The sequence below is a fragment of the Oncorhynchus nerka genome, linkage group LG22, assembly GCF_034236695.1.
Source record: "Oncorhynchus nerka isolate Pitt River linkage group LG22, Oner_Uvic_2.0, whole genome shotgun sequence".
NCBI lineage: Eukaryota > Metazoa > Chordata > Actinopteri > Salmoniformes > Salmonidae > Oncorhynchus > Oncorhynchus nerka.
In genome coordinates, this window is record NC_088417.1 from 19,084,742 (window position 1) to 19,110,132 (window position 25,391).

Consider the following 25,391-nt stretch of genomic DNA (forward strand, 5'->3'; position numbering starts at 1 on the left):
TCCTTCTCATTAGTAATTTCTCTCTCGCTCTTTTACTATCTCTTTCCCTGGATTCCTGGAATGCTGTATCTATCCTGCTATCTGGCCCATCATAAAACTGCAGATAAGGCAGCTCTATCTGGGGAATGTTGAAACATGGGAATACTCTTGTTTGTTTTGCAACCATTTATTTCTTGAGCTCTTTGAGAAAAAATCCCCACTCCTCTGTGGCTGGTATATAGATTGCTGGAAGCTGTATGTAGGACTATAGGTAGGGCTGTATGTGGGGCTGTAGGTAGGGCTGTATGTGGGGCTGTATGTGGGGCTGTATGTGGGGCTGTAGGTAGGGCTGTATGTTGGGCTGTAGGTAGGGCTGTATGTAGGGCTGTAGGTAGGGCTATAGGTAGGACTGTATGTGGGGCTGTAGGTAGGGCTGTATGTTGGGCTGTAGGTAGGGCTGTATGTGGGGCTGTAGGTAGGGCTGTAGGTAGGGCTGTATGTTGGGCTGTAGGTAGGGCTGTAGGTAGGGCTGTATGTGGGGCTGTATGTAGGGCTGTAGGTAGGGCTGTAGGTAGGGCTGTAGGTAGGGCTGTATGTAGGGCTGTAGGTAGGGCTATAGGTAGGGCTGTATGTGGGGCTATAGGTAGGGCTGTATGTTGGGCTGTAGGTACGGCTGTATGTAGGGCTGTATGTGGGGCTGTAGGTTGGGCTGTATGTAGGGCTGTAGGTAGGGCTGTAGGTAGGGCTGTAGGTAGGGCTGTATGTAGGGCTGTATGTAGGGCTGTAGGTAGGGCTGTAGGTAGGGCTGTATGTAGGGCTGTAGGTAGGGCTGTAGGTTGGGCTGTAGGTAGGGCTGTAGGTTGGGCTGTAGGTAGGGCTGTAGGTAGGGCTGTATGTAGGGCTGTATGTAGGGCTGTAGGTAGGGCTGTAGGTAGGGCTGTATGTAGGGCTGTAGGTAGGGCTGTATGTAGGGCTGTAGGTAGGGCTGTAGGTAGGGCTGTATGTGGGGCTGTAGGTAGGGCTGTAGGTAGGGCTGTATGTGGGGCTATAGGTAGGGCTGTATGTTGGGCTGTATGTACGGCTGTATGTAGGGCTGTATGTGGGGCTGTAGGTAGGGCTGTATGTAGGTCTGTATGTAGGGCTGTAGGTAGGGCTGTAGGTAGGGCTGTAGGTTGGGCTGTAGGTTGGGCTGTAGGTTGGGCTGTAGGTTGGGCTGTATGTGGGGCTGTAGGTAGGGCTGTAGGTAGGGCTATATGTGGGGCTGTATGTTGGGCTGTAGGTACGGCTGTATGTAGGGCTATATGTGGGGCTGTAGGTTGGGCTGTATGTAGGGCTGTAGGCAGGGCTGTGTGGCTTATCAGAGAGTGGGAAATGAAAACCACATTGAGGAGAGTTCACTGGCTCTCAGTAAAACTCCAGGGCGCCTCCGTGTGGCTGGTGCTAACAGTGCACTCTGCTGTTGAAAGAGACTGTCGTAGGCCTAATGCTAAAGCCTGCTCAGGTTACTCAACTTACTATCTTTCCTAAAAAAACTGATCTGGGACTTTAAAAACTATTTTATATTATATACATGTCCATGCCCAAGGATAACAACCACAGAATTGTCTCTCGGTTCAGTTCTAATGACCAGTACCAATACCCAGCCAGCCCAGTCTCGATGATTAAAGCCACCTACTGTCTGTCTGTGTCAACAGGGAACTACCTGATCATGCCATCAGGGAACCTGCAGATAGCCAACGCCACTCTGGACGACGAGGGGCCCTACAAGTGTGCTGCTTACAACCCTGTCACACAGGAGGTCAAGACCTCCACCTCGACTGACCGCCTGCGCATACGCCGTGAGTGAGCGCATCATGACCAAACACTGACCAAACACGACCAAACACTGACCAAACACTGACCAAACACTGACCAAACACGACCAAACACTGACCAAACACTGACCAAACACGACCAAACACTGACCAAACACTGACCAAACACTGACCAAACACTGACCAAACACTGACCAAACACGACCAAACACTGACCAAACACTGACCAAACACGACCAAACACGACCAAACACTGACCAAACACTGACCAAACACTGACCAAACACGACCAAACACGACCAAACACGACCAAACACTGACCAAACACTGACCAAACACGACCAAACACGACCAAACACTGACCAAACACTGACCAAACACGACCAAACACTGACCAAACACTGACCAAACACGACCAAACACGACCAAACACGACCAAACACTGACCAAACACTGACCAAACACGACCAAACACTGACCAAACACGACCAAACACTGACCAAACACTGACCAAACACGACTAAACACTGACCAAACACTGACCATGAACATGATAGCGTCAAAGATACAGCATACACACCTACCTCTGTAAATGTCTAATTGACAGTCATTTAGATAATTTCATTCTTGGCCTACATAGTTTTGATGTCGCCACTATTATTCTATAATGTAGAAAATAGTAAAAATAAAGAAAACCCCTTAGTAGCTGTGCCCAAACGTTTGACTGGTACTGTATATTGAGATAGTTTAGTACATAAAATAAGGGGTTTTTACTATCTTTGGCTCCATGTACTGAATCTGCTATTCAGTGTGTTTCTATTGGCTAATAGCATTAAGTCCAAATGAAATGTTTCATCCTATAATAATAAATAAATAAATGTGACACCTTAAGAGGTCTTAACATTCTAAAACAAATAGATAAATGATCCTTGGTATGACCATTTTAAAACAATTCCATATGTTAGCTTAGAAACCCCCCAGGCAAATAGAGTCATTTTATTAGCATAGAAACCCCCAAGGCAAATAGTCATTTTATTAGCATAGAAACCCCCCAGGCAAATAGAGTCATTTTATTAGCTAATTTGATTTGTTTCTAAGTAATGTGATTTGTAACTTTCAAATACCTCTTAATAAGATTATAACAAGGCCAGTGAGATGCTTTACTGAAAAACAAGCCATTGCATAAACACAGTTCCTCTCCCTCTCCCCCTCCTTCCATCTCTCTCTCTAGGTTCGACGTCGGAGGCGGCCCGTATCATCTACCCCCCAGTGTCTCGCACCATCATGGTTACTAAGGGACAGCGTCTGGTCCTGGAGTGTGTGGCCAGCGGCATCCCGACCCCGCAGGTTACATGGGCCAAGGACGGTCAGGACCTGCGTTTCCATAACAACACGCGCTTCCTGCTCAGCAACCTGCTGATCGACGCGGCGGGCGAGGGCGACTCAGGGACGTACAAGTGTCACGCTGACAACGGCATCGGATCAGAGAGCGCCGCTACTGTGCTCTACGACGTGCAGGTGTTCGGTGAGTAGTGCCAACCTGTGAGTGTAAAAAAATATATATATCCCCAAACTTTGGTCCTCACTTATGGGTTGAGTAGGATAATACTAGGAGGGGTTCAGTAGGATGATATGGGTTCAGTAGGATGATACTAGGATGGGTTGAGTAGGATAATACTAGGAGGGGTTCAGTAGGATGATATGGGTTCAGTAGGATGCTCCTAGGATGGGTTCAGTAGGATGATACTAGGAGGGGTTTAGTAGGATGATATTAGGAGGGGTTCAGTAGGATGATACTAGGAGGGGTTGAGTAGGATAATACTAGGAGGGGTTCAGTAGGATGATATGGGTTCAGTAGGATATTACCAGAAGGGGTTCAGTAGGATGATACTAGGATGGGTTGAGTAGGATAATACTAGGAGGGGTTCAGTAAGATGATATGAGTTCAGTAGGAGGATACTAGGAAGGGTTCAGTAGGATAATACTAGGAGGGGTTCAGTAAGATGATATGAGTTCAGTAGGAGGATACTAGGAAGGGTTCAGTAGGATAATACTAGGAGGGGTTCAGTAGGATGATATGGGTTCAGTAGGATGATACTAGGATGGGCTGAGTAGGATAATAATAGGAGGGGTTCAGTAGGAGGATACTAGGAGGGGTTCAGTAGGATGATACTAGGTTGGGTTCAGTAGGATGATATGGGTTCAGTAGGATGATACTAGGATGGGTTGAGTAGGATAATACTAGGAGGGGTTCAGTAGGAGGATACTAGGAGGGTTTCAGTAGGAGGATACTAGGAGGGTTTCAGTAGGATGATACTAGGATGGGTTGAGTAGGATAATACTAGGAGGGGTTCAGTAGGAGGATACTAGGAGGGGTTCAGTAGGATGATATGGGTTCAGTAGGATGATACTAGGATGGGTTCAGTAGGAGGATACTAGGAGGGGTTCAGTAGGATGATATGGGTTCAGTAGGATGATACTAGGATGGGTTCAGTAGGAGGATACTAGGAGGGGTTCAGTAGGATGATACTAGGTTGGGTTCAGTAGGATGATATGGGTTCAGTAGGATGATACTAGGATGAGGTGTTATGTATGTTTCTGTTCCTCTAAAACAGTGTTCTTCTAACTTCTCCTCGGGGACCGACAGACATTTCACCATTTTGTTTTAACTCTGAACTAGCTCACCTGGTTCACCTAGTCAAGAGCTTGATGATTAGTTGACAAGTTAAATCAGGTGTGCTAGCTGTGGAATCGATGAAACACATGGAACGGCTGGAAGTCCCGGGGGAGAGGTTGGAGAAACACTCTGCTAACACTCCTGTATGATGGGTACAAAATTAAGAGTTCTGAAAGGATTGGAAACTTATGGAGTTGCTCCATTTTAGGGGATTTTCGGGTTTTGTCTGCATCATAGACTTGATAATTAGACTGACTCACGTTTGGTGGAGCGAGAGAAGTGTGTGTGTGTGTGTGTGTGTGAGCTTGGCAGAGCCCTGTTGGTATGTATAGAGGGTTATTTTAGAGTGTGTGTGGAGGACTTTATAGAGCAGGACTCAGTTATGGATGACTGTTTTTCCAGTGAGTCTCCTCTCAGCAGCAGCCCCTAATTAAAGTGTGTGCTGCTGTAGCGTTAATGAGCTCTGGCTTGTCACGACCAGCCAACCATCAACTGACTGGCCTGTCTCCGCACGGCACAGCCCCACACACACACACACACATACACATGCTGGCACGCACACCGATACAGACATACTTAATCAAGCTCACTCCCACACAACCAGCCATCACTGACAACCAACCATCACTCACAATCAACCATTACTCAAGCTTATATGCTAGACATTACCTTACAGTGTACTCGCTCACTGACACACACACAGACTAACTCTCCCTCTCCATTCTCTCTCTGCAGAGCCTCCCCAGGTAACCATGGAGCTCCAGCAGCAGGAGGTGTCGTGGGGGGAGAGTGTGCGCTTCAGCTGCCTGGCCAGGGGTAAACCCACCCCCTCTGTGGTATGGCTCCACAACGCCCGCCCCCTGACCTCGTCACCACGCCACCGCCTGTCTGCCCGCGTGCTGCGTGTCATCAACGTGGGCCCGCAGGACAACGGCTTGTACCAGTGCATGGCTGAGAACGGTGTGGGCAGCTCGCAGGCTGCCGCCAGGCTGGTCACCTTACCAACCGGTGTTCCGTCTCGGTCAGGGAAGCTGCCCTCCATCCTGCGTCCACTGAGCCCAGACAAGGTGCTGCGGGAGCAGGTCCCAGTGAAGCCAGGGGCCACGGGTAGCGTGCTGACCCTGGACTGCTCTGAGCTGACTGGGCAGATCTCTGTGGCAGAGGCCCCTGTCATCCTCAGCCAGCCCAGGACCGTCAAGGCTGACTTCTATGATCTGACCTGGAAACCTCGCCACGATGGAGGCTCTCCTGTGATGGAGTACATCGTCAAGTACAGAAAGGTACAGGCTAGTTAACTCATGGACACACACGTATTCTACACACAATGTTACACTCATTCAGTGTAGATTGATATTTGTCTACAACTACAGACATGACTCATTCTCACATCATCCTCACACACTGACTGATCTTTCTCTCTCTCACACACACACACACACACACACACACACACACACACACACACACACACACACACACACACACACACAGATAGAGGACCCTCCAGGTGAGTGGACCAGCAGCAGTATCTCTGGGTTTCTCCACAAGCTGACCCTGGCCAAGCTGCAGCCAGCCAGTCTGTACGAGGTAGAGATGTCTGCTAAGAACTGTGCTGGCCTGGGACAACCCGCCATGATGACCTTCAGGACAGGCAAAGGTACATCCATTCATTTATCTATCATCACAATGATTATTTACATTTACATTTAAGTCATTTAGCAGACGCTCTTATCCAGAGCGACTTACAAATTGGTGCTTTCACCTTATGACATCCAGTGGAACAGCCACTTTACAATAGTGCATCTAGGTCTTTTAAGGGGGGGAGGGAGGGGAGAAGGATTACTTTATCCTATCCTAGGTATTCCTTAAAGAGGTGGGGTTTCAGGTGTCTCCGGAAGGTGGTGATTGACTCCGCTGTCCTGGCGTCGTGAGGGAGTTTGTTCCACCATTGGGGGGCCAGAGCAGCGAACAGTTTTGACTGGGCTGAGCGGGAACTGTACTTCCTCAGTGGTAGGGAGGCGAGCAGGCCAGAGGTGGATGAACGCAGTGCCCTTGTTTGGGTGTAGGGCCTGATCAGAGCCTGGAGGTACTGAGGTGCCGTTCCCCTCACAGCTCCGTAGGCAAGCACCAATATATCCCATTACCGTATTTGTGTCTTTTTGCAAACACTCTTTTTTTCCCCGTGCCAACAGGTCGTAGGGGTCCAGGAGGTCAGAACGAGCTCCCTAAAACTCCTCCAGTACCATCACCTCGCCTCTCTCGTAAGTCCCCTGCCCCTCACCTACTGTCACTCTAACTAACCAGTGTGGTTGTTCCATAGATGACACACAGTTAGATCTCTAACATCCTGTCCGAGCCCTTATCAAGCTGTTTGACTATCTGTTAACCCCCCCACCTTTCTACTCTGTACTAACATGTGACCTGTCTTGATCTCTCTTTCACTTTTAACACTCAAGGATGAGCTCACAGTAAGTCTTAGTAAGTTTGTTATTGTACCTGTTTGTGTCTGTTCATGTTTGAGCTTTTGTGTTTCTGAGAGTGTCTGTCCTTGTGTGCCTTAATATGGGAACAATATTAGATTTGATGTCCGTTTAACCGCTATCACTTTCCCACAGCTCCTGAGGCCCCTGATAAGCCCACCATCTCCATGGCGACTGAGACATCTGCATACGTGACATGGATCCCCCGCGGTAACCGTGGTTTCCCCATCCAGTCTTTCAGAGTGGAGTTTAAGAAGCTGAAGGGGAAGGGAGGTGGGGAGTGGGAGGAGGCCGTCACTAACATCCCCCCCCAGCGACTGTCTGTGGAGATCACTGGCCTGGAGAAAGGTGAGCTTCATCACCATCATCATCGTCGTTCCCATCATAATGTTATTCCTCATTATGACAAATGGCGTCATCATCATTAGCATGACTCTCATTATCATGGACATTACACTATCAGTCATCATCATAATCCTAGCTATTTTAATAATGACTGTAATCAACATGGTGACCAGATGGTAACCATTAGTGTGAATGGAGAAACAGAGAGGCTGTGTAACTGGTGTTTAGTTAGTTTAACCCGCGTGGGCTTTCTGTTTCCCTGTAGGCATGTCCTATAAGTTCCGTGTGTTGGCGGTAAATGTGATTGGCGCCAGCCCCCCCAGTGCCCCCTCTAAGGCCTACACGGTGGTGGGGGGTGGCAGGCCCAACGAACGCCCTGTAGACGGACCCTACATCACTTATAATGAAGCTATCAACGAGACCACCATCATCCTCAAATGGACGGTGAGTGGAACTGTGTGTGTGTGTGTGTGTGTGTGTGTGTGTGTGTGTTATCGTGATATAAGTATGGCTATAACTCTTGTTACTGTTGTTATGCTAACATTAAACCGTTCATATTCTTTCTCTCCACAGTACACTGCCGTCAACAACACCCCTGTCTACGGTTTCTACATCTTCTACCGGCCGACAGACAGTGACAACGACAGTGACTATAAGAAGGACGTGGTGGAGGGTGACCGTTACTGGCACTCCATCACTGACCTGCAGCCTGAGACGGCCTACGACATCAAGATGCAGAGCTTCAACGAGGGGGGAGAGAGCGAGTTTGGCAACGTGGTTATCTTAGAAACTAAAGGTGAGCAGATCTCATTGTCATCTTGGTGACACACGCTTACATTTATATGAACATTTTAGTCATATAGCAGAAAGACTTACATTTATATGAACATTTAGTCATTTAGCAGAAAGACTTACATTTATATGAACATTTAGTCATTTAGCAGAGAGACTTACATTTATATTTACATTTAGTCATTTAGCAGAAAGACTTACATTTATATTTACATTTAGTCATTTAGCAGAAAGACTTACATTTATATGAACATTTAGTCATTTAGCAGAGAGACTTACATTTATATTAACATTTTAGTCATATAGCAGAAAGACTTACATTTATATGAACATTTTAGTCATATAGCAAAGAGACTTACATTTATATTAACATTTTAGTCATATAGCAAAGAGACTTACATTTATATGAACATTTTAGTCATATAGCAAAGAGACTTACATTTATATGAACATTTTAGTCATTAAGCAAAGAGACTTACATTTATATTAACATTTTAGTCATATAGCAAAGAGACTTACATTTATATTAACATTTTAGTCATATAGCAAAGAGACTTACATTTACATTAACATTTAATCATTTAGCAGAGAGACTTACATTTATATTAACATTTAGTCATTTAGCAGAAAGACTTACATTTATATTAACATTTTAGTCATATAGCAAAGAGACTTACATTTACATTAACATTTAGTCATTTAGCAGAGAGACTTATATTAACATTTTAGTCATTAAGCAGAGAGACTTACATTTATATGAACATTTAGTCATTTAGCAGATGCTCTTATCCAGAGAGACATACATTTATATTTACATTTTAGTCATTTAGCAGAAAGACTTACATTTATATCAACATTTTAGTCATTTAGCAGAGAGACTTATATTTACATTTTAGTCATTAAGCAGAGACTTACATTTATATTAACATTTAGTCATTTAGCAGAGACTTACATTTATGTTAACATTTAGTCATTTAGCAGAGACTTACATTTCTATTAACATTTTAGTCATTTAGAAGATGCTCTTATTCAGAGAGACTTACATTTATATTTACATTTTAGTCATTAAGCAGAGACTTACATTTATGTTAACATTTAGTCATTTAGCAGAGACTTACATTTCTATTAACATTTTAGTCATTTAGAAGATGCTCTTATCCAGAGAGACTTACATTTATATTTACATTTTAGTCATTTAGCAGAGAGACATACATTTACATTTTAGTCATTAAGCAGAGACTTACATTTATATTAACATTTAGTCATATAGCATAGAGACTTACATTTATATTAACATTTAGTCATTTAGCAGAGACTTACATTTCTATTAACATTTTAGTCATTTAGAAGATGCTCTTATCCAGAGAGACTTACATTTATATTTACATTTTAGTCATTAAGCAGAGACTTACATTTATATTAACATTTAGTCATATAGCATAGAGACTTACATTTATGTTAACATTGAGTCATTTCGCAGAGAGACTTATATTTACATTTTAGTCATTAAGCAGAGACTTACATTTATATTTACATTTTAGTCATTAAGCAGAGACTTACATTTATATTAACATTTGAGTCATTTAGCAGTGACTTATATTTACATTAACATTTAGTCATTTAGCAGACGCTCTTATCCAGAGAGACTTACATTCATCTTAAGACAGCCAGGTGGAACAACCACACATCACAGGCATGTGTCAAGTTTTATAGATTTTATTTTTTGAGGGGGGTCGAGGAACACTATAGCATGCTTGTTAAAAAACATCATACGTGGCTAGGGTGGTCCAGCAGTCTAAGCCTCCAGAACACACATACTGCTGCAGCCAGAGGAGGCTGGTGGGAGGAGCTGTAGGAGGACGGGCTCATTGTAATGGCTGGAATGACATAAATGGAACAGTATCAAACACATGGAAACCATGTTTGACTCCGTTCCATCAATTCAGTTCCAGCCATTACAATGAGCCCGTCCTCCTACAGCTCCCCCCACCAGCCTCCTCTAACTTGTCTCTCTTGCTATCCTATCCAATAAACAACAAAAGTATAATTCTTCATATAATTAATTTGATAGCCTGACTGTAATACATGTTGTTATATCAAGTAAACAAACCCCTCTCTACCCCCAGCTCGACTGAACCAGCGGCCCTCTCCATCGGAGGCGTCATCTCAGAGACCAGAGCACCCCGGGGGGCCTGTGCCCCGCCCCAGCGACCTCCCCTACCTCATAGTGGGTGTGGTCCTGGGGGCCCTCGTCTTCATCATTGTAGCCTTCATCCCCTTCTGCCTGTGGAGAGCCTGGGCCAAACAGAGTTAGTAGTTATGATGATGATGATAATGGGAGGGCAGTGGTAGTAGTTGTTGGATCAATTACGATTTTGGGCTGGATTCAATCCGTATAGCCAATGTATTGCGGAAGATCAGCATTAAAATGTAAAGATCATTTCTGATTGAGGCGTCATATACAGCGTTTACTGTGAATGTGGTCTCGGCGACCACGGGAACATCGCCTTTAATCCTCAATTGAGATATAAAGCGGCTCTTCAGCGCTACAGATTGAGTAGAGCCCTTAGTCATCACAATTGTTGTGATGAACAGTTGTCCATCTGAATTGACCAATCTGCAATTTTGAATTGACTAGTAGTTCATAATTCCCTCAATTCTTCTCTCATATCCACATTCTTGTCGCGTGTCAGTCTTGTCCATATCTAACAACAGTGATTGTGTTTTCTCCTCTCCAGAGCAAACATCAGACCTGTGTTTCCCAGCCGTGGCACACCCTGTCTCCTCATGCCAGTATACCATGGTGCCTCTGCAGGGCCTGGCTCTGGTTGGCCACTGCCCGCTGGAGCCCCATTTGCCCCCACCGCATGCCATCTACCCCCCTAACAAAGAGGGCACACCCAATGGGAAACACCATTACCCCACACACCGTCTGCCAGGACTACGCCAGGTGAGTTCCATCAACATGTCAAGGTCATGTCTTGTGCATCTGCCCAATAAATCTCTGTTGGGAGCGTATTAGCCTTGGGCACCTTATTCATTTGTTTTTCATGTGTAACAGAAGTCTAACAGATGTCTCTTGTTCCTATTGCAGGAGGATGTGGAGTATGATATGGAGTGTGACACGCTGCTAGCACAGACCATGTCAAATGGACACTCCCCAGGCTACCACTACTCTAACAGGTAGGCACAGTACTGTTCTCACATACCCTCAATTTGTCAGTCATCCAGATAGTTTTTCAGTCCATCTGTGTTTATTTTAATTATATGTATTTATGTAACCTTTATTTAGCTATGCAAATCAGTTAAGAACAAATTCTTATTTACAATGACGGCCTAAAGTCAAAAAGCCTCCTGTTGGGTTTACATGTGTATATATATTCATTCTCACCCAAACATCTTGCTCTCAGTGAGCCTGGAGACGGTGAGGACTGCTGTCTGCCCGATGACTCCACCCTCCAGCTCCTCAACACCTCTGAACAGCCAATCAGCACTCAGAACCTGACGGGCAATGCCCATTTTCACAATGGGGACATCAATCTAGGTACGTGTCTGTTCTCTCAAAACTTTAACATTAGGAAAACTTATGCATTCACCTCACACTTCAGCTATGAATGCGTGTACGCCCACTGCAGATGTCAAATAACCATGTGTTTTCCTCCCCTGTCTGTCTGTGTAGACCTTCTACCCTGCTCTCCCTCTCCTCTGCTATCACTGGAGGAGAACTCCACGGCGACAACATCAACAGCTACAACGCCAGAATCCCAAGATGCACTTCCACTCCAGAGTGAAACAGGGACGTCAGACTCAACAGATGCTTGAAAAACACTCTCATAAAAACAGAAAACAAAAGTCTTTATTTTTGTATCACAGATATTTATATATTTATGCTTTTGTACATAAACATTGTTTTGTTATGCTGTATATAAGGATATGTTCATATTGAAAAATACATGTATCTGTATGTCAGTTTCTGTGATGTTGTAATCCTGCTATGTGATTGTATATTCATGTCTGCACACCTTGAGGAAAGGAGGGGGATTCCAATCCTGGTGCTGATTTAAGTCAGTCAGCGCATTCTGTTGAAGGTTTCATCTGACTGGCATGCCAGTTTCTCTGACTAGGCACCAGCAGCACATCTACCAGTCTGCTTTAAGTCATTCCCTGTAGAACTCCTATGTTCCCCTTATTTCCAACTTAAACAGACATCTGGTTATTATACGATCCTGATAGTCGCATGTCAGAAAAAAAGACAAATGGACAGGGTTGTGCTGCTCAGTAGAGGAACAGAGAGCAAGCTTTTTGAGGGAGCACTACCTCTATGTTCAATGAAAATGCATTTTATACACCCCCTGTGTTGTATATACTCCCTCTTCTGTTCAGTGTTGTCATAATGGTACAAGTGTCCGCCGTTTCATAAAGAAATATGAATTTTTCATCAAAAGTATTAAATGTATGCAACTTAAAATCATTCTGCCTTCAGTAGTTTAGAGTACAAAGAGATATATTGTATAGTTATTTTTAGGAGGGAAAAGATTCTGGAAGTTTTGTTACCTAGTCACACCCAAGCAGATTTACATTTTAGACTGAAATGAGTCTGTTTTTGCTGGTCACTACTCCAAATGACTGTGCCTTGTGAGGGGATCTTTGACGGCTGCGTCAATATTATCCTTCCCCCACACATGGGTGCATCAGTATTAGCCTTCCCTGTGAGGCATCAGAGATCAAAATGAAGGAGTTCCTGAATCTGTAATCCATCTTTGTGTGTAGTTGTTGGCATGGTTACACAGGCTGGAGCACTATTGCATGTAAATAAAGCTTATAATGAAATCACCTTTGTTTTCGCGTTTAATTTTTAACCCTGTTAAGTGGTTTGTAGGGAATTGAAATAAAGCAGGTATAATTGCAAAAATTCTTGCAAGAAGCCATTTCAGATAGCTTGCTTTGATTTGTCCCTCGCTCAACTGAAGGCACATAAAGTACTGTTAAAGGGAAACTAGTGATATCTGGAGGACATCCTGTTTATGAAACAAACAAAGGTTAACAATAAAGGTTAATAAATCCACTTTATTTATTTACAGATACATACATATTATACTAACAATTGTCATAAGAAATATATTTACAAAATAGCTCTACACAAATGGGTTCTGTACAGCCACCATGATTAAGTTACATTTAGAATGTTGTGCAATTTTAATGTCACAGTCAATGAAAGTACAAAACTCTTCATAGCATGTCACAAGCAGATATGTCGCCACGTCAGACACATTTGCAAACCATATGGTTTAGAAGCTTTATTTCCCCCATCATAGATGTATAGGAGGGGAATGCTCAGGGAAATGCTATGACTTCACTAACTCGGGCATCTGATGCCATGTTAAGGTATCAATTCAACTGACAGGCTGTCAAAGTAGAAAACACTTGAATGTGAGAGTAGGTTCACTAACCATGAATAATAACATGATACCAACCAAGTCAGCTAACATACAGAACTGATCAGCAGCCCTTACAACCGCTTCAATCCACACAAAAGAGTTGGAACTCCTGTCAATTCAATCGGCCATGACATTTCTTCACGTAATTCAATTGAACACATTTCTCACTGAAATGGAATGGAGACAGAACATTCCTGACTACCACGTTGGCACCTCAAGTCCTCTCACCTACACGGCAGAGCTCCCATCATGTCCTAGGATATGGCTGATGTTGTGGGCGGGGCGGTTGGGCTGTTTGCCCGAGTCTGCAGAGGAAGTGTTGGAGAGGGACAACAGGGGGGACATGGGCATCACAGAACCATCAGGCTGCATTGCTGTGGCGATCTCTGGGAACAGCGAGGTGAGGCTGAAGTTGGACAGGTGTGGGGTAATGCCAGAGGAGTTGCTGATGGGCATAGGGGGCATGTCTGAGAGTAGGGGGAAGCTGGCCTGGGCGAACCCTACGGGACGCGGGGGGGACAGGATGGAGCCGAAGCGGTTGTTGAGGGGGGCAGAGCTGCTTTTGTCGGTTCCGGGGCTGGTGAACATCTGGTTGGAGAAGTACTGGAGGGGTATGTCGCTGGGGTGGGCGGCAGAGGGGTAGGAGGGATAGAAGGAGGGTAAGGTGTTCTGGGGCTCTACGGGTAGCAGGGCTGAGGTGCGGGAGGAGTTGGGCTGGCTGACAGGAGGGATAAAGGTAGAGTTGGCGTTGATAGGAGGAGGGGGATTCATCCCTCCTTCCGGGATGAAGGGGAAGCCAAAGTTCTGGGCCAGGTGTTGGTCAGGCACAAGGTTGTTGTCCCCAGCAACCTGGGCATTGTCTGCCATAAAGCGGACGATACTGCTGCGCCGTGCCTCACCCCCGGACTGTGGTCGACCCAGCAGGTGGACGTCAGGCTCAAAGGGATTCCCAGGTCTCAGGCTGCCTGACCGTTGTCGCTCCCCAGGCCTCAGCTTCCCGCTCTGGGCCTCCTGGGTGATGTGGCGGGAGCGCTGGCTGACTGAGGTGGGGGGTCTGGAGGGGGCAGGGGTGCGGCCTGGCTCGGAGCTGCTGTGGGGGGTAGGAGGGTGGGGGAGGCCTGCCCGTACCCCTGGGTGGGCACCCATGTTCCCACTACCCTGAGGGATGTGGCCCTTGTTGCCTCCCCAAGCCTCATAGCTGAGGCCTTCTGTGTGGGAGGAACACTGGGGCTGGATGCTTTAGCCTGCATGTCCCCTGCAGAGCTGCCAGGCACACAGCCGTACTCCATACTGACCGGAGGACAGCACTGGACTGCCCTCTGGTGGTTGGTCTGCTCCAGGAGACTCTGCATGAAGCTCTGTTGACACCCCTCCTGGTCCAGAGGAAGCCCTGGAGCACCAATATGCACCCCCTGTGTCCCAGGATGGGGTCCACTGTACCCACCACGGGGTCGCCCATCCCCCGGAGGCCCCAGTCCCATTCGGAATCCCCCCTGCTGCCCTCTCTGAGAGGAAGGACCTGATTTAGGTGTCATGTCCCCGCCACGGGACACCTGGACCTCGAAGCCCCCCAGTTGATGCCCCCCTCCAGCACCGCTCAGCGTTTTAAACGGAGGACACTCAGAAATCCTCTGGACGTCTGCAGAACCAGGGTGGTCTGGGGGCAGCCTGCTCTGAGGGTTATGTGCGACGTTGCCCTTCACTCTGGATGTGTCCAGGTAGCCCCGTAGGTCTGGTTGCTCCTGTGTAGTACCACGTGTAGCCTGGAGATGGAGCCCCATGCGCTGCTGTTGCTGCTGCTCACCAGTGGAGGAACTCTTCCCAATGAGAGCCTCTGCTGAGTAGCTGGAGACCCGGTGGCGCTCCTGGCGCGATGGGGCACAGCCCAGGTCGGAGGGCCGAGAGGCAGGGTTGCTGGGCTGGGAAGTCAGTTGCTGCTCCAGGTTCCTAGAGCTCATCAGCCTCTGCATGGTACTGTGGTCCTGACCAGACTGAAGGGAGGGGATAGGAGAGAATAAATGATTTGATATTATAAACTGGGTGTTTCGAGCCCTAAATGCTGATTGGCTGACAGCTGTGGTATATCAGACTGTATACCATGGTTATGACAAAACATGTATTTGTACTGCTCTAATTACATTGGTAACCAGTTTATAATAGCAATAAGGCACCTCAGGGGTTTGTGGTACATGGCCAATATACCACGGCTAAGAGCTGTATCCAGGGACTCCCCATTGCATCATGCATAAGAACAGCCCTTAGCCGTGGTATATTAGCCATATACCACACCTCCTCAGGCTTTATTGCTTAATTAGATAACACATGAAATACAAAAACATGCTTTATGATGCATATGCATACAATTTATAGCACCAATATACTACCATAGAATAGCAAGAGTACGTACTAAAGTAAATGTAATCCTATCATTTTATGGCTATCATTCAAGACAGCCTCAGTAGTTCCTGTACCTTGAGGTGTTCCTGCTGGGCCAGGTGGCTGCTGTGGTGAGCTCTGGGTCCTGCTGGTCCTGGCTGGCCCTCACAGCTCTTCTCCTGGTGCCGCGACCCAAAGTGCTGCTGCTGCTGTTGTTGCTGCTGCTGGATCTGTTGCTGCTGGAGGTGCTGGTGTCTGGAGTGGGAGCTCTGCTGTTGAGGGTGTTGTTGATGATGTTGCTGTGACTGGGCTTGTTGTTGGTGTTGCTGTTGTGTTTGCTGTTGGTGCTGTTGTTGATGAGACTGTTGATGTTGTGACTGTTGTTGGTGCTGCTGCTGTTGGTGTGTTTGCTGTTGGTGCTGTTGTTGAGACTGTTGTTGGTGTTGTTGGTGTGATTGTTGATGATGCTGCTGCTGTTGAACTCCAGTCTTCTCCAGGTGGTGTTGTTTCTGTTGCAGGCCCACAGGAGGGCCGCCATGACCCCCTCCAACCAGCACCCGCTTCTTCTGGACGTGCTGCTCCTGCTGCAGCGCCCTCTGGTGGAGGCTGTGGAGCTGTGCAGGGTCAGGCTGGGTCAAGTGGTGCTGGAGCTGGTACAGGTGGTGCCTCTGCTGCTCCTGTTGCTGCTGCTGCTGCTTCAGGTAGGGGTTCCCCCCGAGGTGTTGGCCCAGCTGGGGTGCACCATGCTGGGGGTGGCCCTGAGGCAGGTGGAGCACACCTGGTTGGTTGTGTTCCTGTACGGGCAGCTGGGGGGTACAGTGGCTCTCGGTGGGTCTAAGCACCGTACTCATGAAGGTGTTGCCTGAGAACAGGGTGCCAACTCCATCAGGGTTGATCCTGGTCATGATGGATGAGGAGGTAGGGGGAAGTTGGGGTACCATCATCTGGCTGTGGTCCAGGGGTTTGACCTCCATGCAGCCCACGTTGGAGGTCGATGGGCAGGCCTTATGTCGCTTGTTACTGCTGGACAGCATCACATCGTCCTGGGCTGGCCGCTTGGACACGTCCTTGATGTGTCGTGGCTCACCCACCCCCACCTGGGGCCTCATATGGGCACTCTTAAGGGGAGTGTACTCGTTCAGTTGGACTGAGCCCGAGCAGGGAGGAAGGCCAGGGGTGGAGGGCTGGGAGACATGGGCTGAGTTCCCCGCAGGGGATGGGACTGAGCCCTGCTGCCCAGCCAGACTGGGGGAGCCTGGGTAGGCCTGCTGCTGACGGGAGCTGGGCCGGATCAGGTTGTTGACACTGAGGGTGCTGGCAGTACCAGACTGGGCTTGGCTCTGGGGTTGGGACTGGGAGTAGGAGAGGTTCTGCGGATGTCTGACTCCGCTGGCTGCACTGCCTGCTACTTCTCCAGCCTGGCCCCTGACAGACAACTGTGATGGGGGTTTAGCCGCTGGAGTTTCCATCTGTTTGGTGAGCTTCGTCTGTTGTCCAGCCCCCCTCTCTTTGCTGCTGGAGGCTTGCTGGGACTTGGGGTTGGGTTCCCATGCAGGCGTTGGGTTGTTTGTGGAGCCGGTGGGGTTGTCCACGGTGCAGCCCCCCACCCTCCTCCCAGGACTGTCCTGCTCCAACATAGCCAGGATATCAGCCTGCTCTGTGGTAAAAGTAAATGGTCCAAAATGACTCGGCGAGGAACTGACACTGTGGCCAGTAGGAAGCATGGACGCCACAGAGAAGCCCATTCCGCCACCTGCTCCACCAGACATGGGTGAGTCAGTCTGTCTGCTGGGAGCCTGAGGCTGATCCGGGGCCTCGTTGTCTAGTGTGTACACCTGCTGTGGGAGAGTGGAGGGCGCTGCATTATTCCTCACACTCCCTTTCTCCATCGCTGCACTGGGGTGGCATTCTGCCTGAGGCTCCTTCTCCCTGCCTGACACCGCTGTCACTTTCAGCTCAGCACGATGGGATGGTTTGGGGGTGGAAGTGGGCATGGTCATTTGCTGGTTTGAGGGTCTATTGCAGGTGACCCGCTTCCTGTATTCTGATGGCATGGTCATGGGAACTGTTAGAGAGGTTGAAGAGAAAGACAGTGCACCGGAGCAGGGGGTTGGTGTGGAGGGGACCGAGGGAAAAGCCACAGGCTGGGACTGGGTTGTAGGCTGAGACTCCTGGCTGTTGGCTGGCTTGGTTGATGAGGTGAGCTGAGCAGACTGGAGAGACACCATTGGTGTACTTTCTATTGAGCTTAGAGTGCTGACTGAGGGTCGACATGCTGCTGACGACGTCACACCCATAGATGTGGCTCTAGTCTCTGTGGAAAAGGCACTGATCAGCATAGATCTGCTCTGTCTAGAACTGCCATTGGTGGAAGCTAATCTAGCTTGCACAGTGTTGACAGTAGTAGTGACAGGCTGTCTGTTCTGTGTGACTATAGGTCTAAGGTGAGTGGAGCAGTCACTAGGGGCGACAGCAGATTGTTTACTCTGGGAAGAAACAATAGCACTGACTGTAGGAGTATCTGCTGCACACGTGATAGTGGTGACTGCAGATGGACTCACAACACTAGTGATAATGAGTTGACTCTGTGTGGAGCTGATACCGACTGTTGATGTACACGGAGTGACACTAGTGGCATTTGCCACAGAGGCTCTACTGTGTGTTGTGCATGCACTGGAGACAGTTGGCCCACTATGTGTAGCAGCATTGACACTACCATCTTTAGGTGTGGACTGTGGAGAGCCAACACTACTCACAGGTCTGCTCTGTGTGGAAGCCTCAATACTACTAACCGAGGATGTGTTCACTGTGGTGCTGACAGGGCCAGGCTTTGGCTGTATTGTCCCAGCAGCAGAGGATGGGGTTCCCTGAACCACAGTGGCCTCTTGTTCCTGACGGTCCCCTGTTACAGCCACTGGCTTGGCTGCAATGGTGACAGTACGACTAGTCTGCCCCAGTTTCGGCTCCTTCTTCCTAACCAACTTGGTCCTCTTGGTGGTGGCTCTCTTAGTTCTGGGCATTGAAGCTGTGCCAGGCTGTCTCCGTGAGGCCTTCCCTGTACCCACCGCCAGACCTGTTCTGGGTGGAGTCACACTGGGGGTCGAGATCTGACTGACAGGGGAACTGTGTGGAGCTGCTGAAACCGTGACAGAAGATGGCTGTTGTGGCACTATAGAGTAGGATGGTGGGGCAAGGGTCAGCTGGACGTTACTCTGGGTGGAGATGCATGACGGCATGCCCTGTGAGATGCTTTGTTGAGACTGCTGAGGGCTCCCAGGGTGTGCAGAGCCACGTTGGTGGTGGGCTCCTCAACAGTGGTGGGCTGGATAAGCTGGAGACTGCTCTGGCCACCCTGAGAGCCATACTTATCCGAGGTCTTCATAGGCTGCAGGGAAAACACCTGGCCGTTCACAGTGATGGTCTGAGGGGTCGGGGGAACCGGGGGGGCCTGGGTTTGAGGGACAGGACGGGGTAGAATGTGGACCAACTGTTTACCCCCAAATATCTGTTGCCCAGTGGTGGAAGTTGGGCAGCTGGTTGCGACAATCTGATTGGGCATGACAGGTGCTGTAGTGGGCACCATGCCAACCTGAGGGTTCTGAGGAGGAGCAGGTGGAGGCTGATTGGAGGCCTGGATGATGACGATGTGCTGGCAAGGCGTCTGATTGGTTAAGTCCTCCCTGACAACCGACTGGGCTGAGCAAGGATTAGTCTGCTGTAGGATGACAACATTCGGGTTGTTAGTGTTCTGAGGAGCCGTTACCCCAGCAACTGTTGTCCCTGCAGGGTTTACTTGCAATACTTGCATGGTCTGGAGGAGGGGCATCACAGATGTCTGGGGGTGGGGCTGGGGCTGACTCATCAGGGCAGTCTGTGGATGGGGGAGTACTGTTCCCGGTTGTAGTACAGCAGGTTGAGGTTGTGACATCATAGCTGAGTGGGCTACCACAGCAGGCTGGGGAATTATGGCTGACTGAGGGAGGATGGCACACTGTGGCTTGGGGGCCATGACTGGCTGAGGCTGGTGCTGGGCAAGGATAGCTGGCCGAAGCTGGGGTGTCCTCTGTATGGAGGGCTGGGCTTGGATATGGGCAGTGATGGGTGCCTGGAGCTGTATGGGTACCTGTGGCCTCATTTGAATATGAATGGGTTGAACTGATGGTTTAGTGCCCATGGGGCATACAGACACCTGCTTCCCAGTGGTGGTAGTCTCCTGTGTGGAGAGAGACTGGCAGACAGGTTGCACTGTGTTCCCAGCCAGCTGTAGGGTAGTCCAGGTGGTCTGTGTGCTCCCTGCTGCACTGGCCCTGAGGAGGGTTGAGCTGCTGGGGATAGTCGTCCTGCTGGCAGCGTTCTGGGTGGTTATAACCTGGGGAAGGGCTGTAAGGCTGGGAACAGGCTGGAGAGGGAGTTGGGTGGCCAGACTGGCTGCAACGTTGAGACTAGGGGCAGGCTGGGGCTGCTGTGGCAAGGCGGTGGTGACAGTCGGGAGAGGGCAGAGACCCTGGAGGGTGAAGTAGGACACAGAGGGCGGCAGTTTTGGGGCTGAAGGTGCCTCTGCTACACACTGTTCCACCAGCCTGATGCCAGGTATAGACACTGTAGGGGCAAGGGTTGCCCCGGGGAGGAGCGGAGGGGCAGAGGAAGGGACGCTGACGTGCTTAAGAACCCTGTTCACCCTTACCCCTGCTGTAATGTCACAAGATGACTGAACAATCACAGCCTCAGCATGTTGCTTCCCCTGATCGGAGGCTGGACTAGGTTCCTTTCCTGCTGGGCGTATCACATTTCCATTGGAGTAGACAATAATTCTTTTGGGGAGCTGGTGAGTGGGCGCTACTTTGGCAACCTTTGCACAGCGCAACTTGCCCTTCCAGTGGACAGTGGGGTCGTCCAGGAAGTTGATGTCGTGGGCTTTTAGCAGCTCAATGTAATGGCCGCTCTCCTTCCGCAGCTCGTCCAGCTGATGCCGCAGTCGCCGGATCTCCTCAGCTGCAGAGATAGGAGACAACAAGGACTAGTGGTCATCAACACAGAACTCTCAAACATTCAGACAAGTACACACAAACACCGTCAAATGCAAGCAAACACAGGAAAACGCACCCAAAGGAAGTAAATACTTCTGCACCGTCAAAACATACCTGTAAATGTCACACAAACTCTCATCTCACCTTGTACTAGGTCTCCTCCCTTGAGAAGCATGGCGTCATTTTGTTTCTGCAGCTCAATTATGTAACGGTAGGCCTGGTCCAGGATCATGTTCTTACTCTAAAGACAGGGAGGGAGGATGTCAGCATGGGATTTACATGTATACAAACACAAGTCAAAACAGATGGCAGGATAACAACAGGATCTTCACAGACAAGACCAACTAATAGCTTCAGACCAAAAGATAAATACTACTCCTTCAAAAGCAAACCAAGCCTGTAAGTTCTATGGTTTGGTCCAAAAACTCACTAAGGTGTGTGTGTGTGTGTGTGTGTGTGTGTGACTATGGGTTAGGCCTACCTGCTTCAGTGCCTGGGAACAGGGTAGAAGGTCCCCAATACGGTTAATTCCAGCGTTGATCTTCTCTTTTCGCTGTCTCTCAACTAAAGGACAAAAACAAAACCTCAACGAGTCATTCCCACAAAATCCTGAGAAACTACAGAAAAACACTAAAACACTCAATCTCACCTGCATTGTGAGATTCTTTGTTTTTTTTCTTCCTGCAAGAGAAAATGAAGAGGTTAGCTAATGTTGTGTATCTGAAAACGATACCCATATCAATGCAGAAGACTGTATGCGTTTCTGTGGTAAAGCGCTGACAATACATACGCCAAGGGATCCTTCCCATAGACGTAACAATGGTCAGAAGGATCCGTGTTTTGTCCTTACCGTGGTTTATGGCCAGGAGTCTGGTTCTCTGTCATCTCTGGCATCCTGGCCTACTGTACTGCCAAGTCACCACGCTCGCAGGCCAAACATTAAATCTCTACCCTGGCCGACCTGCAACCCAAACAGTCATAAGAGACTAATAGAACAAAAAACATCGATTACAAATAAGTAACGGATCATAAATTACAAGGCTGTTGAGCAACAACAAAACTTCCAAATTCAAGTAGCCTCATGTTGTGCTGCCTTTACTCATCACAACAATATGGGACAAGATACGCAGACCTTTGCCAAGTTTCATGTAAACAATGAGTTTAGTCCAACGCTGTGTGAATTGGTTTTCCCAGTTAGTAAACATAAGCTGAAAATAATGAATTAATATTGACAAATTGTTTAGAACTCAATATATTGGGGGCAATGGATAGCGTTCTATTGGAAAACAATTCAAATGTAGTTAACCCACTAACATCCCCATTTTCAACCTATACTTTCCCAGTAACGTTAGCTACGTAGTAGCTAGGGGGCCGAGAACTACGTAGCTATCTCATTAGCACTGCTATCCTGGTGTTGGAGTAGTTTCACAGAAGATAAGCCCTATTTTGGTAGTGAATTTAAGCGACAATGACGTAAAACACAGTTCACACTCACAATACATGATGGTATAACCATATTGTGCTAGCTAAACAAACAGCCACCCAGACAGCTAGATGTTAGCTCGCTAGCTAGATCACCATGTAGTAGCTTGGGTACATGTCAAGCTTGCTAGCTAGACTTGCTGAACAAAATTGCAAACAGAAAACCCCCTGGAAAAGTTGGGGAAAAAATAAGCTAACCAATTACCTGTAGTTTCCCCATTATGGGACTTCGTTCCTGACAAAACTTTGGTTCTCTCTGGCAATAAACTCCACTCACAACCTAACACAAAAATCAAGTGGTAAGGAGAAAGGGGCGTAAGTAAACTGAGACGAACGATCGGGATTCAAGAGATTCGGGCTATGATCCAATCAAAAGGTGTTCTGGGACGAAGTCATGGATTGTGATTTGAATGATTGACGGATCAAGCAGGATTTATCCATATTGTACACAAATTGAACAGTCAAGTATGACATTGTTTAATATTGTATTATATATTTTTTTACACCATGTCGTTCGTATATATTTCACTTCCTACTATAGAGCAAATTGCGTCTCAGTGATAAACATTCTATGCTGAGTCTCCTCTACTTCCAGTACTCTGCCCGTGCATTGTGAACTATGACGGGTATAAAGTCCCTTCGGAAAGTAGTCAGACCCCTTGATTTTTCCAACATTTTGTTACGTTACAGCATTATTTTAAAAACAGATTAACCCCCCCCAAAAAAAACAACAACAACCAAGCTACAGACAATACCCTACAATGACAAAGTGAGAACAGGCTAAGAAATGTTTGCACATTTATATAAGTATTCAGACCCTTCACTCAGGACTTTGTTGAAGCAAATTTGGCAGCGATTACAGCATCGCGTCTTTTGGTGATAACAATACAAGCTTGGCACACTTGTATTTAGGGAGTTTCTCCCATTCTTCTCTGCAGACCCTCTCAAGCTGGATGGGGAGCGTTGCTGCATAGCCATTTACAGGTCTCTCCAGATATGTTCAATCGGGTTCAAGTCCGGGCCATTCGGCAGCTTGTCCCGAAGCCACTCTTACTCAGGGTCGTTTTCCTGTTGGAAGGTGAACCTGAGCACTCTGGGGCAGGTTTTCATCAAGGATCTCTGTACCTCGCTTCGTTCATCTTTCCCTCGATCCTGACGAGTCTCCCTACCCTGCCGCTAAAAAAACATCCCCACAGCATGATGCTGCCATCACCATGCTTCATCTTAGGTATGGCGCCGGGTTTCCTCCAGACGTGACATTTGGCATTTAGGCCAAAGAGTTCAATCTTGGTTTCATCAGACCAGAGAATCTTGTTTCTCATGTTCTGTGAGTCCTTTAGGTGCTTTTTGGCAAACTACAAGCGGGCTGTCATGTGCCTTTTACGGAAGAGTGGATTCCATCTAGCCACTCTACCATAAAGGCCTGATTGGTGGAGCGCTGCAGAGATGGTCATCCTCCTGGAAGGTTCTCCGATCTCTACAGAGGAACTCTGGAGCTGTCAGTGACCATCAGGTTCTTGGTCACCTCCCTGACCAAGGCCCTTCTCCCCGATTGCTCAGGTTGGCCTGGCTGCCAGCTCTTGGTGGTTCCAAACTTATTCCATTTATGAATGATGGAGGACACTGTGTTCTTGGGGACCTTTCATGCTGCAAAATGTTGTACCTTGACACAATCCTGTCTCTGAGCTCTACAGAAAATTATTTTGACCTCATGGCTTGTTTTTTTCTGATATGCACCGTCAACTGTGGGACTGTATATAGACAGGAGTGTGCCCTTCCAAATCATATCCAATCAATTGAATTTACCACAGGTGGAGAAACATCTCAAGAATGATCAATGGAAACAGGATGCACCTGAGCTCAATTTCGAGGCTCATAGCAAAGGGCCTGAATATTTATGTAAATAAATAAGGTTTCTGTTTTTTTTATTTTTCCTAAATTCACAAGGAAATTCTGAAAACCTGTTTTCGCTTTGTCATTATGTGTAGATTGCTGAGGATTTTTTATTTAATCCATTTTAGAATAAGGCTGTAAAAGTCAAGGGATCTGAATGCTTTAAGGTACTGTATGATTGTAAACTATGATGGATATACAGACACATTACCATTTACGGTCTGATCTACATCATGAAATAGAAATAATGAACCCACAATGCAAATAGCATTTATTTTATTTAGAGGTTAAAAAGTCTTACAATATAGAACTCCAGAAAAGATCATTTTCAAAAGGAGAAAACAAAACATGCTTTTACTACAGTGGAGAGGGCAGTATTCTCCCAGCATGCAGTGGAGCAGGTTTCTCCTGGGCTTCAGGTTCTGTTGTAAGGGGCCCTACAGAGGAAACTACCAAACCAACACGCAACCTTCCCACAATGGTCATGAGTGAAGCGCACAAAAAGGTTACAGATACATGTGGAAAGATCTAGTTGGCTGGGTTCCTACTTCCTACTACAGGGGCCAATAAAGGTTAGCCTCAGTACCAGACAGTACTCCGGCTAACTATAAAGTGCCAATCTAAACAGAAGCATCCACAACAATCACTCATGCACTTCACCCAGGCTGAGAGAACTCCATCTTATCCAGTCTATTGAACTGCTCTAGTCCTTAAAACAGAGACCCGCCTCCTGTTCCTGAACTGCCAAGTACTCAAGCGATCCCTGCTTGACATCTTGTTCATTGTCACATCTTTGTACTCCGACAAAAATATCAACAACGTAATAAACCAGTTATTTCCTGTGATCTCATATACCTTTGCCCATCTCACACCCTGATCTCTCTGAAGGTTTCCTGGACGCTCTCACAGCATCTGTGGCAAGCCCAGGAGAAGCCCTGAGCCAATCAGCATCAAATATATATATATGTGTGTGTAATATATATATATATATGTGTGTGTGTAATATATATATACACACACACACACACACATATATATATATATATATTAAAAAAGAGCTGAAAAGAAAAAGATCTAAAGGGGGGATT

General features: G+C 47.4%; 2 protein-coding genes across 2 annotated transcripts in view; one reads left to right on the plus strand and one right to left on the minus strand.

The window, feature by feature from the left end:
• Nucleotides 1-12,920, plus strand: part of LOC115104496 (brother of CDO-like) — a 60,120-nt gene extending 47,200 nt beyond the window's left edge. The window contains exons 5-17 of the mRNA XM_065007001.1: nt 1,674-1,817; nt 3,025-3,318; nt 5,206-5,750; nt 5,962-6,127; nt 6,663-6,731; nt 7,086-7,298; nt 7,561-7,739; nt 7,869-8,091; nt 10,214-10,396; nt 10,826-11,037; nt 11,182-11,270; nt 11,498-11,631; nt 11,767-12,920. Coding sequence (XP_064863073.1) covers nt 1,674-1,817; nt 3,025-3,318; nt 5,206-5,750; nt 5,962-6,127; nt 6,663-6,731; nt 7,086-7,298; nt 7,561-7,739; nt 7,869-8,091; nt 10,214-10,396; nt 10,826-11,037; nt 11,182-11,270; nt 11,498-11,631; nt 11,767-11,909 — 2,594 coding nt within the window. The 3' untranslated portion in view covers nt 11,910-12,920. The remainder of the gene's footprint in view (nt 1-1,673; nt 1,818-3,024; nt 3,319-5,205; nt 5,751-5,961; nt 6,128-6,662; nt 6,732-7,085; nt 7,299-7,560; nt 7,740-7,868; nt 8,092-10,213; nt 10,397-10,825; nt 11,038-11,181; nt 11,271-11,497; nt 11,632-11,766) is intronic.
• Nucleotides 12,921-13,134: 214 nt separating this feature from the next.
• On the minus strand, nt 13,135-22,723 carry LOC115104962 (basic helix-loop-helix domain-containing protein USF3). The gene is given in 9 exon segments (XM_029626412.2): nt 13,135-14,706; nt 14,709-15,516; nt 15,997-19,154; nt 19,157-20,893; nt 21,073-21,169; nt 21,410-21,492; nt 21,578-21,609; nt 21,779-21,914; nt 22,616-22,723. Coding segments are annotated over 8 exon segments (6,912 nt in total). The 5' UTR covers nt 21,823-21,914; nt 22,616-22,723; the 3' UTR covers nt 13,135-13,753.
• Between the last annotated feature and the right edge of the window lie 2,668 nt (nt 22,724-25,391).